At 36.8% G+C, this 15,175-nt stretch overlaps 1 protein-coding gene across 1 annotated transcript in view; it reads left to right on the forward strand.

Annotated features, from left to right (window-relative positions):
* The window catches only part of DENND1B (DENN domain containing 1B), a 161,858-nt gene that overhangs the window by 60,514 nt on the left and 86,169 nt on the right, over window positions 1-15,175 (forward strand). The window contains exons 4-5 of the mRNA XM_026853973.1: window positions 1,199-1,248; window positions 10,825-10,944. Coding sequence (XP_026709774.1) covers window positions 1,199-1,248; window positions 10,825-10,944 — 170 coding nt within the window. The remainder of the gene's footprint in view (window positions 1-1,198; window positions 1,249-10,824; window positions 10,945-15,175) is intronic.

Below are 15,175 nucleotides of genomic sequence, written 5' to 3' on the forward strand. Positions count from 1 at the left end.
TGTTTGAAGTAAAGAGTCATTGTGGTGTGTAGGAATGTAAATACATAATTTCCCCTAATGGAAGTTGATTGTTCAACATGCAGTAAACAGAGTTAAGGCTGGAGTGTGCTGGAGTGTGCTAACATCTTAGATCAAGTTCGTAAACCCCCATGTGCAGCTCTGGAAATTTGCAATCAATATGCATATTTCTGAAAGCACACACCTTGTGGGCTAACTCATGTATACAGCTGTATATGTCTATTGGTCTGCTATGATAAGGGAATTCTGTAGCTTTGACCAACTACGTTGATGTCAACTGTCTTTTCTTAGTTGAAGCATTTCACAGAGGGTTTGCTTTCCTGGTTGGGAGCATGGGAATAAGACCTGTTTTTCTGTGATCTTGTAAAGTCATTGTTTAGTGTTTGCTGCTAACTGATCTGGTAATTCACTTTTTAAAAAAAAAAAAAATGTTGACTAGTTTGAGAGCATTTTTATATTTTAATTAACACATTTTATTTGCCACTAAACAGCTTCTTATATAAAATTCTGCAGGAAAGAGTGACATTATCCTTTCATATTACGATACAAATGTAGATCCGGTGGATTTCCCCCTCCCACTTCCCTTTATTAATAGCGAGGCTTGCTTGTGAAACCAAAGGGTTAATCATATAAATTCCTCCTTTGGACCAGCAGACGATTTCCATCATTTTCAGCATTTGACTATGGAACATGTATAGAGTTGTTATACCTCTCCGTAATTCATTCTTCTGCCAACTTCATTCCCTTTTCTCTGCCTGCATTTTAATTGAAACAACATTTGTATTTTTGAGCCAGGATCTGTCAGAAGTCCCTGTGGCTAGTCTGTGGTACAAGTAGCAGCAGACGTGGCTTACCCATATGGTGTGGTGCTTCTTGTAAAATCCATATGGCCTTGTTGAAGGGAATCCCAGCGGGGATGTGAAGGGTGTTAATACCCTTCAGGCCAGGCCTTTCCCTCCTGGGGCTTCTATGGCATTGTCTTTGCAATCTGCCAAAGCACAAACTTAATTCCTTTTTAATAATCAATTATTTCAGTCCAGGAACGTGTGCTGTATTTTTTGCAATCATATATTCCTTGAACTTATTATTTGTTATGAGTATTTTTGGATATTTTTTAAAAGCTTGCTTTTAAAAACCTTTTCAAAAATCCTAACTTTATTTCATTTACTTGTATTTACAGGAAGTGCTGAACAGTGTTCCAAAGTTCTGCTTTCCTTTTGACATTGAAAGGTACGTGGTACAGTTATCATTTATTTTAAAATATTTAAGAGAAAATTATATTTAGCATAATGGTAAGGAAAGATTTAAAGAAAAGGAAAACATATTGTACTCCCTAAACTTGCACCTGCAGATGAGAAGACATGTCCTTTGTTGCTCAAGTAAGTATGAAATCACTAGTAGGAAATTATCACAGCAAAATGCAGCCTTTTCAGAATTTTAGGGATATCTCTTTCAAGGTAGAGCTACATTCAGTTTTGTCTATTATAATTGTAAACACCATCTGTGTTAATATAAGGGTATAACATAGTTTCCTTCAAACAACAAGCATCATAAAAAATGTTACGGTGCACCAGGATATAAAACCTTGCCGAGCAGTACTGAAAACATGTTTGAGTTCAAAGAAATTAAGGCTTTAATTGCATGGAAGTAACTGAATATGCAATTTATTTTTCTCAGAGAAGAATCACGACCATTATTTATAATTAATTAGCCCTTACCTTTCTGGTATCAGTTATAGTGTGGCTTCTGTGTCATGCTGCCAGTCATTTAAATTGTTCATATAAAACATTTTTATTAATTAAAATATTTATTTAGGCTTGTCAAAATGATTAATGGTAATTAATTTAATAAATTGTACTTACTTGCTTTGGAAAACTCGTATTGTCCAAATCAGCAAAGATTGAATTAGAAGCTTGATTTGCATAATTGATGAAAGCTGCACCCAGGTACCATGCAGGCTGAGCTGGTTTCAGAACAACGTTGGCATCAGATGTAGATGGAAACTCAAAGATGAGAAGCATCTATCAGACACAAGAGGCTGCTGTCAGTGGAGTAAAAGATGGTGTGTGTATAGAGGAAAGAAGAGACACTTTGCAGAAAAACACACTGGCAAAATAAAGATCTTCATAAACACAACTTCCCTGAAGTAAACTGGGTTCATTTAGTCTTTTATAGTTGAATTTAATTAAGTTGTTTAGGTTTTGAACTGGTTAAGCTCACTCTCCTTTAAGCTGTTTTAATGACTTAATACATAGTCAGTGCTGGCTTTAAAGAGTTAAAGTCTTTAATGTGCTTAAGATATGTACAGAATTCTGTTTAAAACTGATAATGAAGATGCAGAATGGAAATAAAATTTGAGGATAACAGAAAAAGGTGAGGTTCTATTGCTGCCATCCAGTGGCAAGAAGATAATCACTGGCAGCAAATAATTACTTTCAAATAACTCATCTGGTGTTAACTATTTCTGTTGAACCATTCAGAAGACAGTTGCTTGTATGAGATGGGTAAGTTTAATCAATAGACTGTGGGAATATGTGAATTTGTAGCATAGCTAGGTATGTATTTTAGCTGAGTATCCGAGGGGAGGAAAAAAAAAAAAGGGAAAACAAAGAGAAGAAAGTTATGGGATGTTTGTCTCTTAATACCATCCCGTGCCCCCCTCCTCAGATATGCTTCTTGACTCTTGACCTCATACTTGGCTGTAAAGCAGTGCTCTCAAAGGTGCAAAAGTTCTACAAATTTCATAAAAAGTGGCAGTTGGACACAAGTTCATGGAAGCTGAGATACACTAATGAGGGTAACAAAACCGAGATGTTCAGTCTGGCCTGCTGACTGCTCATACAGTACCATGGTATCTTTAAAAATCAGCCACCACACTTGCAGTTTCTTGCGTAGCTGTTAGCTGAGTGTTTAGGGGGGTTGTGGGAGAACCAAAGGCAGTGCAGGATCATGAGAGTATAAAAGAACATGGACAAGGAGGAGGGGCGGAGCTGTTGTGGGGAAAAGGACAAAAATACTAGAAGCTCATTCAAGAAAGCAGGTGACTTTACTGGCAAGCTGTTTGTGTGAACAATTTACTAGCTGTGTGGTGTATTTACCATTTACTACCTAGTTCAAGCATTTTCTATAATGTAGGCATACTTTACCGCTTTTTTTTTTAAAGAAAACAAGTTGTCTTCTGCTTTCTCAGTTTTATTTTTTGTTTTGAAATTTGGACTGATAAAGAAAAGAATTGAGAAAAACATGGCTGTAGCTCCTTTTTATATGGCTTTTTTGCAATGGACATATAAGATGTGACATTTCAGTTTTTGTCTTGCCTTAAATGTGCTTTTCACTTGTCTGGTAAATATATATATATATATATAAAAAATACATATACACTTTTTTTTTTTTCCTTGCATAGAAGATCATGATAGACTATAGACCTAATACTCTCAAGTATATTGCAGGCAGTTTCAATGACAATTTCTGTACAGGAATCTTTGATTGAAGTGAAACACAAAGTATCTTTTTCATTGATTGAGCATATTTTACTTTAGAGAGCATAGTTTCTCAACCTGTATTAGGTGTACTTTACATATATAAACCAGGTTGAGCAATATCTGATCCTAGTAAGAGCTGGAAATTCCAGTGATGCGCTGATCAAAATACTTAGAACAAAAAAATGTGACTCTGTTCCATAAACTGCTTCTGTATTCCTCCTGTACAGCAGAGTTGGACGGAATGGAGTGTTTTTTCCATTAACTAGATAAATAAAACTCATTAAGGTAGGAAATCTATGTTCTTCAAATTATGGAAATAGGAAAGTTAAAGCACGGATAAAGCACAGTAGTAAGATCATGGTCACCTGTTTTCTTTTAACTCACCCGTATTAATGAGTGAATTAATTGAAAAGTAAATGAAACAAGGACATGTATTTGATTTTGTTTTATTCACTAAACTGCAGTGATCATGGGCAGAGATCCAATTTAGTTCTCACTATCTGATGCTGCTTACAGCATCTCACCAAACATACTTACTTTATCTTATGTGCAGATGTTATAGATAACTGTACACATTCTAATTATCAAAATTACATACTGTGAATGGTGATTAAAAATCTAGAGGGAACTCCTGTTACAGTCAAGCCAAAATAAAAGGCACAGTGCTTAAACTTTGTTTTTTATATATATTTTTTTATTGAAAACAAGCACATAATTTCATTACTGCCAGTTATGGCTTACATTTTATTCTGAAGGGGTTAGGAAATGAATTGAGTCATAGAAGTTCTTGAGCATTTGCTCCAAGAACCTATGTATTTTTGGTGGATAAATTATTTTAGGCTCAATAAATGTCACAATTGTATAACATTCTAACAGTTTGCTTGCAGATATTTACGAATGCGTTCCATTTTTTCTGCTACAGAATTCCTTTCTCTTTTCATAAGGAATAGGAGGAATTAACATTTGAGAACATAGAGATTTTAATTTTCTTTTAATATTTGCTAAACTAAATATATCAGAAAAAGCACTTTGTCCTCTCTCGTTCTTTGAATCCTTTATGCAAATTCTGCATGGTTTTCTTAACTTTTCTTTCTCCAGTGGCCTTCCGTATTTTCACTCTCAACTCAAAACTCAGGTGTAACTTTGCAGAGAGGCCACACCTTGATCTCTACATCCATCAGTTATTTATCTGAATGATGACTAGTGAGCATGCAACCACTCCTCTTGTTCCTTTTGGACCCATTTCAAAATCAGTCCTAATTGCACTACATCACTGCTTGACCTCTCAATTTTATCTGTGCTTTCAATTTCTCTCATTTGTCTCTGCCATAAATACCTTCCCTCTCTCCTTCCATTCCTCTGTCTTTTTGCTTTCAGGATGCATTTCTTCTGCTGAATGTGTAGCATGTGTTGCTTTTAAGCTAAAACACTTTGGAAACTGCCTGTAGGGTCAGCATGGAGACAATGATATGTACCTCATCAGTTTCTCCTGTGGCACTCACTCAATTGCATGAAGGTGTTATATTTTGGAGTGTAAGAAGTGGTGCTGCTGCTGTAGAAGATTGCCCATTAGCAGTAGAATATTGCTAAAGTATGGGAATTACTGGGCATATTATTTAACTCATAGTCTGTTTGGGTCAATGAGTAATGATGGCAGGAATGACATGACTTCACTCTCCCATTCCTGGCTAACACTGTTTCTGTTGGTATTTCTGGTGCAGAAACAGAGCTATGATCAAGACAAGTGCAAAACAATGGCTGTAGAGATCACTGGATTTACAGATCTTGTGAAAGACAATTACAAGATATATTGCACAAAATTTTTGCTTTCAAGGTAGATAGCTGAGAATGAGAATTAAATAATTGAGTACATATTTCAAGTTGTACAGGTGAAGATAAATAAACTATAGCATTTCCTGTACACTGCAGTCATTCCAGTGAGTTTGCAAGATGGGTTGTGAACTCAAAAATGCACCAGCAGTTTTATACAATTGAGTTCTTTCTATCCTTTATCTCATTTGGTATGCATGTGTGTAATACCAAATATATTTATAGGAGAGAAATCTTTATAAGAACAGGTTGCAGCATGCACCGTGCACCATGGCAGAGTCTAACTATTGGTTTTGAATGTGGGTTATTTGGTTTCCATGTGTGTGCAGAAGTGGACCCATCTGAGGGGAAACCTGAGCACACCGAGGGAGCTGTGGTGTGCTCCGATAGACCCTCAGCCAGGTATGATGGGCAGGATCCCTGGACAGAGCAGGCTTCTGCTGTGACTTAAATACACCCAGTGAGACTCTTTACTAACTACTTGTGGTTTCTTCTAATGCTTCTGTTGTTTTGAAAACATAAACAAAGTCATTAGCTAATTATGCTTTTTATTTCTGGGAATTTTCATGTTTGGTGGTAGCTCTGTACATTTTCATATCTTCTGCAGTTTTGTTTCTGTTCTTTTTGATGTGTAAGGGGTTGGGGTTTCTGGGAAGCAGAGCTCAAGTCAGACAGCTCAGCTGGAGCAGAGGAGCCCTCCACACAGGGACCCTGAGCTATGGAGTCATGGGTCATGGAGGGGGCTTGGAAGTGGAGAAAATAGTTCTTGAAGCTTAGATTTGGGGATAGCAATTAGTTGAAGGAGACAGCCCAACCAAGGATTACTGTCTCCCTAGCGTATCCATCAGCTAGTCTATCATCCCAGACTATTCATTGGCTTGTTACCACTACCTTAACATCTGCTTTTCAAATTCCTCCTTGAAGCCGTTTCTAATCTGTTGTCTAATCTAGGGAGAATTGGAGTTTGGAGAATTTGGAGAATTTGGAGAAATCTAGGGAGAATTTGGAGAATTGGAGAATGACTGGTGGGATTTGCTTTCCAGCATCGGATTGGGAGATGAAATACATTTGAAATTTTCATGTTTAGGTAGCAGCCACCAAAGCTTTAATCAGAACTGTGTGCTTCAGTTACTTTTAGTCAAGTACATGTATGTGACACCATATAATTAACAATACCAGTAACTTTGTTTTCTTTTAAAAGTAAGTAATCACAATCTGTATTCCCATTTCATTTTATGAAACTTAGTGAAGAAAGGAACTCTTTAAAAAATCTCTCTGAAGTTCAGAATCCTGTAAAAATTCCTAAAATTTGAAGAAACAATAATTTCAAACATCATCTGTCCTAAACAGATTAATTTGGAGGAAGAACAGTTCTTACTGAGAACAAGGAATAAATTTAATGGTTAGAAATGCTGTTTTTTCATTTGAAGAAGAGATTTAATTCCTGCCTTAATCAGTGCTCCCAAGGTGTCCTTAAAATGAGGCCTGAACAATACCTGTAGTGTAAACAAAGATTTTAAAAATTACTCTTCAGCTACTCCATAGGTATCAATGGAGCCTTTTCTGTATTGTGTAGGTATGTACTTAGAAAATTTTAAAAATTATTTTTATTCTTATAGTGAACTGTAATAAACTTGAAAGAGCCCATTGTAGTCTGTGGGGTTAATAAGTATTAACACACATTCTTTGCTATTAGTAATTTGTTATTGTTAAACTAAGATTAAATGTAAGCATGCAGGGCAAGAGTTGGAAGTATGTTAAAAGCAAGGCAGAAGAATGAGTGAGGAGAAGGTCAGTGATGGCTGGGAGCAATTTGTGCCTGCTCTTCCCATGCAAGTGAGTAGATCATGCTCTCTTGTAATAGCTGACTAGACCAGTGTTTTTCAGAAAGTGTTTGAAGCTCAGCCAGTTGATCCTGCACTCTGATAGAAAGTGTAAATAACATTTTGTGTAGGGAATTCTGGTATGTAATAATTACATTTTACATGTATTGATTTTCACATTAAGGAAAACTTGAGAGGCATCGTTGCTGTGGTTCAGTAGCAGTGGCAGGACCTGCTACCTGCCTCTGAAGGCGAGACCTGACTTCTGAACAACCTGAATGTGCTACAGTGAAACAGAGGCACAAGCCCGGGGTCACATAGACATTTGTCCACATTATGATACATGCAATATGTATGTTAAAACTCTAGTGCTAGCACTTTTTGAATGTTTTATGTGTCTGCTTTATACATTGTGGTTATCTGTTGATATAACAGAAATCTCCAATCACCATTTGTTTGTTTCTGTAAGGCTTACATATAGTCAGTTTTAATTCTGCTGAAGAGGAGTAGAAAAACCAGGCATCCTCGCTGCCCCCAGATCTTAAGTGGAGTTCTCAAATTAGAAACCCAGAATTAATTCAGTATTTTAAACTCTGATTAGAAAATGTGGTCCAGATGGATGGTCACTGGCTCCTCGTAGCTGTTCCTTTGAAGCAAATGGGACCAAATGCAAACTTTTGGGTTCTTTGTGGAGATTCAGTTTTAGCCTTTGAGTTTTTCTCAGTTTGAAAATCTGGAACACGCTGCTTACATGTTCTTATAAACTCTGTGGGAAGGAGTTTTCAAGCTGGGCCACTTTTAAACTGGCTGTCAAAACATGGAGTTATCTCTCTTAAAGAAGCAAAGGGAAGATGTTGAGATGGCATTGGAATTGCCTGCTGCTGAACTATCATAACTTGGTTGAGCTATTTTTAGCAGAGAATGTTGGAGTTTAAATCTCATTTTAAAGTGGTCTTGTGTGGCGACATTTTTGTGTATGCTTTAATTGCAGTATCAGTTATTTTCCATGTCATATTCAGGTTTTGGGAAGGGAGGAGGCAAATAACTGAAAGCAAGAGATCCTTACTGATGTGAATTTTTTGGGCTAAGAAATTGTCTTCAAGCAGTAATGGAGTGGTCATTTCCCTGACATACATGTACACAGTACATTAAAAGTGACGCCCGCGTAGATGGGCATCTATTAACAGTTGCTTTTTGTGAATTACCAGTGACTTCTTTGGGTTAAGACAGTGAATAGACCCCAGCCTAACCATGCCAGGTGTTTTATAGTGTAAGAAAAAGCCAGTCATGGCTGCAGAAGGCTCCAGGCCTAATGGTGGGATGCAGCAGAGTGGAGAGGGGGTGGATGCAGGAGGCAGCCGAGTTCACTGCATGGTGCATTACCAGTGCTACCGACTGACCAGCTACTGCTGAATTACTGTGTAAGACCCCGGCCACAGTGTGCATAAGGGATGCTGAAACCAGAAATAAAGAAGAAAGTGTAGAGATATGAAGTAGAAAATTTCATCATTGGCAAGCAAGTAATAGTGCATTGTTATTGATGGTTCTCTGTTGTATCAGGCATAACGTACAGGTGCTAGCTATGCAGAACCTGAAAAATGAAGGGCTGAGTGAAGGCCGTTGAGCATTTACTGGGTTTAAAGAGCACACTAAGTTGTTTCAGTCTGTTGAAGACAAATGAGGAAAACGCTTGTCTAAATGATTTGAGTTTAATTACGTAACTAAAAAAAAGTCAATTTATTATGGGGTTCCAGTGATTATATTGGATTAAATGTATCTTGTAATATCATATATGCTCAGCACAGGCTTTTTTTTCAGCCGAGTTGCTGGATGTTCACAGGGCACTTAACTAAACTGAAAAGAGTGGGAGACTCTACAGGCTGAGTAGTGGTATCACTTAACTAACATTTAAGCGTTTGTCATGCATGTGTTAAGCGGTGCGATGTGCATGTGTCCCATGTAACTTCTCTTGCCTTTTGGTCATCTGCTACTTTCTTCTTTCCTAGGGGGAAAAAAAAATATTTTATTTTGGGGGAGATTTAAAAACAAAACAAAACAAACAACCGCAGGGAAAAAAAACAACCCATACTGCAGGGAGTAAATTTAAAAAATATTTTGCGGTCTTAGATTGGAAGACTGTGAGATCTCTGATGGTTCTCAGCTTCTCCAGGAATTCGTTTTCAGCTTGGCATCTAAGATCAAACTACATATGACATGTGTTAATCATAGCGCTTACTAGCAGGTGCTTAGGTATTCTGTAGAAGATCATGTAAGAATGGGAGAAATACAGCAGACAATAGAATTACAGGCAGAACTGCTGAATTTTCTGTTTTCAAATCTCCAGGCCCTCATCATCATAACTTGATTTTCATTTGGTTTTAATTAAATCTTTAAAAGTCACTTCCAACCCAAACCATTCTATGATTTGTTCTGTGCCACACATTACCTCTCCTGGCTGAAAATGTCGTCTACTTAAAGTTAATTTTCTTTGGGAGATTTTGGAAAAGTGCAATATATATTTCTGTGAGAAAACTTCAGGTACAGTTTTTTGGTGTTCTAAAGTGCTTACATTGAATGCATTTTGCAATTTATATGAAGATCACTGAAGTTTGGCCACATTGAAAAGTGAGTGTGTCCCATGCTCTCAGTGATCCTCTGAAGCTGGCAAATTGCACAAGAGAGAAAGGCTTGAGAGTGGAAAGAAGATGAGACATGTCATGGCAGTGAAGATGCCATTTCTTCTTTAAAAGAAATTGGGAAAAGGTTCATACGGTCAAGCAGAAAGTGGGGGTCAGGAATGAATTTTGGGACTGACACCCAGAGATGAGTACGAGGAGTCAGAGGTGACACTGGAGGGGAGGTAGAAACTGAGAACAAAACGATTTAGCTTGCTATGCTGAGGGAATGCTGAGCACAGTTTGGGGTTAAGAGGAGTTGGAACATCAGGCAGGGAAATCTTGTGTAAACTTGCTCTGTCTCAAGTGGGTACATATTTTGATACACTCTTGAGGATATTGTTACTTATTATTTTAGCTCTTGCATTGTTAGATCTGGCTTTTGCATTTCCACAACTGAACAAGTTTGCACTGGAAGATAGCAACAAGTTCTCTGTTGGGCAGCGTGTAGTGCAAAAAAAGGAAGATACGTATGGGTGTATGGGAAGGCTATGGGTTTAACCAGTGAAGCTATTCTGAAAAAAAAAAAAAAAAAAAAAGTACAAGCTGGTTTTCTAATGGCTGTCTTAAGCCAGGCTTGTATTATGATATTTAATAAATTACTTGTAGAATTTTCAACCTTTATTTTGGCTAGCATTTTCCACTTTTGAGGTGTGCTCAAAGTCAACAAGCTTTAGCAGGCTTGTAGTGGCTCTGCTTAGGCCTTGCTTAGGAAAAGACCTTATGAAAGCCCCCATCCATTCAGACTAGGGGCCAGATGCCATGGAGCACGTCAGCTGGAGCACGGGGCTGGGGTGGCAGCCGGAGGGACGGCTGAAGGAAGGACATGGACTCTTCTGTGCCGAGGGGAAGAAGCGAGGTACAAGAAGCAGCTTGGACAGTGGGAAGGGAGAGAAGGACAATGAGGCTTCAGCATGAAAGTGCTTGAGACTAGTGACTTAAATGCTCATGTTTTATGTGATTTAGTGGTTTTATGCTCTGTATCTAATTTTTCAGGGTGTCCCAAAACCAAGTAGGACAGCATTTTACCTTTGTGCTCACCGACATTGAAAGTAAGCAAAGGTTTGGATTTTGCCGTTTGACGTCAGCAGGCAAGGTCTGCCTCTGTATTCTAAGGTAAGTTGCTATAAGAAAAATTGAATCAAGGAATATAAGAAAAATACAAGAAAAAAATTATCTTTTACAAAATCCCTGCTAATGTGTTTTACTTCTCTATTAGGGTATCTTTTCCCTACAACAGTGTTACCATTGATTTTGTGTGAAAAGTGGCCCCAAGCCACATATTTTCTTGTGTGAGGCTAAATAATTCTATTTAAATAACATGAAATAAATCTCTGCTTAAAAGCAGAGAACAGTACACTGCAGCTTTAGAGGCTTTGAATGTTATGTGGGTATTTTTACTTTCTAATGAGAACTTTGACAAGTATCTGGTCAATTTAACAATAAAGTGTGCTATTCTGTATTCCTCTTCTTGGAAATATGATTTTTTTGGGTGTCTCTTCCATGTTCTTTGGCCAGACTGTATCTAATGTAAGAAATGCCAGAGCTAGATAATTCTCAATAAAAAGCATGCTGCTTTGTTCCAGAAGAGGTACTGATGATGGAGAAATTGACCCCAGTGAAATACTTTTTCTCCCTCTGCTTTTTTTCCTTCTCATTTGGCAATGAAAAAAACAATTGTTTAGCTGTCCTAAAACCCTTTTAATTAATTAATTAAACGGCAGAGTGCTTTGGAGAATTTTGGAGAGTAAGGTAGGAAGTTTACCGTGAAAAGCACATTATCAGGTATCTGGGCAACATGGAAACCAGGCAGTCATGGAGGAGGGTGTCATTAGGATAGACCACATGAATTAGGGAGACAAACTCAACATTGACTGTAAAAGAGTTTCAGTAAAGGAACACATGCAGGGGAAGAAAAGACCAGATGATATAGAAACTTGAAGAATAGTCCTTAAAGTTATTGGGAATATCACATCAAGACTTCTGTGAGCTTTTAAACAGTTTCCAAACTACTGTTGAGACCCAGTATGCTGGGTGGTTTTGGTCAGGTAATTTAAAAATAAGTATTTTCTATAAATATTGAAAAAAAAAAAATTGCTACCATATAGTGAAAACAGCAAAAGGAAAAAAAATATTTTGGAAATTAATTGACTTCCTGTGATCCTGACAATCCTTCTTTAATAATACTTCAGAAAGATTTAATTATTTGGATTTTTGAATGTATAATACTTAACCATTTTCTCTGTGATACCTTTTGTTAAGGCTCAGAGTGAGAAGGTATTGTGTATGCCTTTAGGTCTTGTCTCTGAGTTAACCTTTTCTTCCCTTATCAGGCTAGAAACAGAATTTTTTACTTGAACTCCTAACGTTGTCTGGCTGACTTCTAATGCTGTAATAACAAATGTTTAATCAGTTACACTCAAGTACGCACATTTTAATACTGTATGTAGTGCTGCAAAGCAAAGGACACAGATTCTCAGCTGGTATAAGCTTGCGTATTTCTTTTAACATTTCCCTACAGACATATGTCAGCTAAAGATCAGTCAAAGATCTGTTACTTGGTAGAAATAACTATGAAAATGAAAAGTGGCAAGCTATATTTTTTCACCAAATGGTAATCAAAGCATTACCTTTATTGTGACAATTTCAAATTAACAGTGCATAGCTGGTTGCGTAACAGAGCTAGCTTCATAGCATTGTATGTTTAGTTGGCAGTTGGTTTCTCCAGTTTGTGTGTTTGTTGTGTTTAGCTCAGACAGAAAGAATGCATCATTATTTCCATCCCATATGTTCTAGTATCCAGTCTGGTTTCTGCTCTGAATCCAAGATTTGTTAGAAGTGACCAGGTGAAAGGAGATTTCTTTCTTTCACTAGCAGATTTCTTTTGGCAGTTTATCTGGCTCTCCCTTGTACATGCTTGTTGATCTTAAATTAACCAAAATCAAAGAGGTCTTAACAAATTAATGCTGTCTTTATATATAGTGTGTATGTCTGTTCACACTCACTGTCTTCCATATATAAAAATAACATAAATTTGTGTTCACTGTGAGTATATACACATGTATCTGATGTATGAGCAATTCAAAGTACTTGTCTGTCACAGATATGTACACAACCATCATAGACTTTTACATAAACACACAAAGACAGGTGTACATAAATACCATGTCTAACTGCATATCTATATGTATGTATATCACCTCAAACAAGAGGAATATATTATGATAGCTGACTGGGACTTTAACAAAGACACCTGAAGATAGTTAAATACAGAAAAAATAACTAAATGAAATGGTCATAAATAACTAAAAATCTAAGTAAGAATCTCTGAAAAGAAGATCAGGAACAAGCCAGTCAAAGCGATGAGAAGTAAATACAATAGAAATTTGGGTAGACTGATGAGTGGGGAACAGGATATAGCTTTTGTCTTGTGAATGTCTTTTGTGGATGGTACCAGGCCACGTGTTACCTTATGTCAGAGCTGCTAATGAGATAGGATTTGAACTGCTGAATGGGATTCTTAACTGAAAACTGAAGTAAGGCTGCTTGTCCTCAGGTTTTACGCCAATAACCTAAGCTGCATGTAAGATTAAAGTCTTGTGGTCTATGTGACTTCTCTCTATAATTCATTCTTCATCTGAAACACTAATTAAAGGAAATAATCTCTGAATTTGCAGCCACATGGTCCTGCTTTAAACTGATTAGTATGAAACAGAAAATATACTTGTACATATAAGATTCTTTTATAAGTTTTATGGATTTTTTTTTTTAGTGTTTTAGATACACATGAATATGAATTTTGTAAACAGATTTGTTTGCCAAATCAGAATGTTTTGTTCAAGTTCTCTGTATGTTTATACAGGGAAATAAAAATCCCACAAAGTAGCTGTCTCAGGCATTTTTGTTTGAGGAACTTAATTGGTGATACAGTATTGTCTAAACTGATCCTGCAGAGCTTGACTGCAGTTGCCAAATTCAAAGTGCCAATAAGTGCAAAACCATAGTAAGATGAGAAAATAAATCTTGGATTATTCTCCAGAAGTTTTGTGTGATTTTTTTGCAAGTTTTGTTTTGGTTTGGTTTTCTTCTTTAAACTGCATGGCTGCTTTGTGAAGTTCTCAGTGTGAATCCTGCTGTGTCACCTCCTCCCTCTCCCCATACTGTTGAGCTAATGCAGCCTCGTAAGAACAAGGGGTATCACAGTAGGAATATTATAATATACCTCGTTGTGCTCATCTACTATACTGGATCTTTTCTTCTAGTTTTACTTTTTATATTTCAATTTAAATAATAATTTTGCCAGTTGAGATTTGAAGTGGCACAGTAGAAATTTCAGTGTTCATTTTTCAATAATAGAAGGAGACTTATTCCTTCTTTCTAAATATCACTGCTGCTTGCAGTAGAAATAATACTTTCTGAATTGTTTTTCAATTACCTGAACAGTTTTAGTATAAAGTGCAAATAATTTGACTGAAATTTGTTTTGTTAAAAATCTCGAAACTCTTGATGGACTCTGAGGTTGACCTTATGTATCCAGAGGAACGCAGAATGCATCATTAAAATGCTTAGTCTTACATTTCATTAATTTTATGACTGTAAAATTGTCACCTACATTTCCAAATGAAATGCTCTAATAAGGAAGACAGATTTATGTGGTAAGCCTTTGTAGTTCTTCAGTTCAGACCATGCTTGAAGCTTTCTCACTCTTCCTTTAGGCAAATCCCTTAGAAGCAGAATGTTTCAATTTTACACATTTTGTGTCAATTTTCCAGACAGAAAAGTAGCCCCTAGACATTAGACATTTAGCTACGGAAAGGCAGTTTCCTTAGTTTTATTTGATTACTAGAAGTTAGATTCCTGCTGATAGTTCAGGACTGTTAGTGGTTACCTGACTATTTGACAGAAAACATTTCCTCTCCTTTATTTAACCTTTGACTCATGAATGTAAAAGTTTTATCAGAGCTATAGTAGAAGCACCAGTGAGGTGGAAGTCTACTTACGGCAACAAGGGTTATGCATGACTTTGAATAAAAGTCTGATCTCCTGCCTTCTGCCTCATTTGGATTAAAAGAAAATGCTAAGTACGTTTTTAATTAACCATGAAATATCTTGGGTTCTTGCTTTCATGACAGGCAGTGGCTGTACTTTTAAATAAGGACTGCTGTATTCTCAACCAGGGAATACATACCTATTAAAACAGTATTGTGTATTTTTGGATGTTTTTATTTACTATAGGAGAAATGTTCTGTGGCAACTTTAGAGAAATTGTTATATGTTGTTGGAGGTTCTTTTATGTTTGTCTTTTATGTTTTTCTTGAGCAGTTACTGATTGTAACATAAGGAATGC

Source organism: Athene cunicularia, assembly GCF_003259725.1.
Source record: "Athene cunicularia isolate RWA chromosome 8 unlocalized genomic scaffold, athCun1 chr8_part1, whole genome shotgun sequence".
Classification (NCBI taxonomy): Eukaryota; Metazoa; Chordata; class Aves; order Strigiformes; family Strigidae; genus Athene; species Athene cunicularia.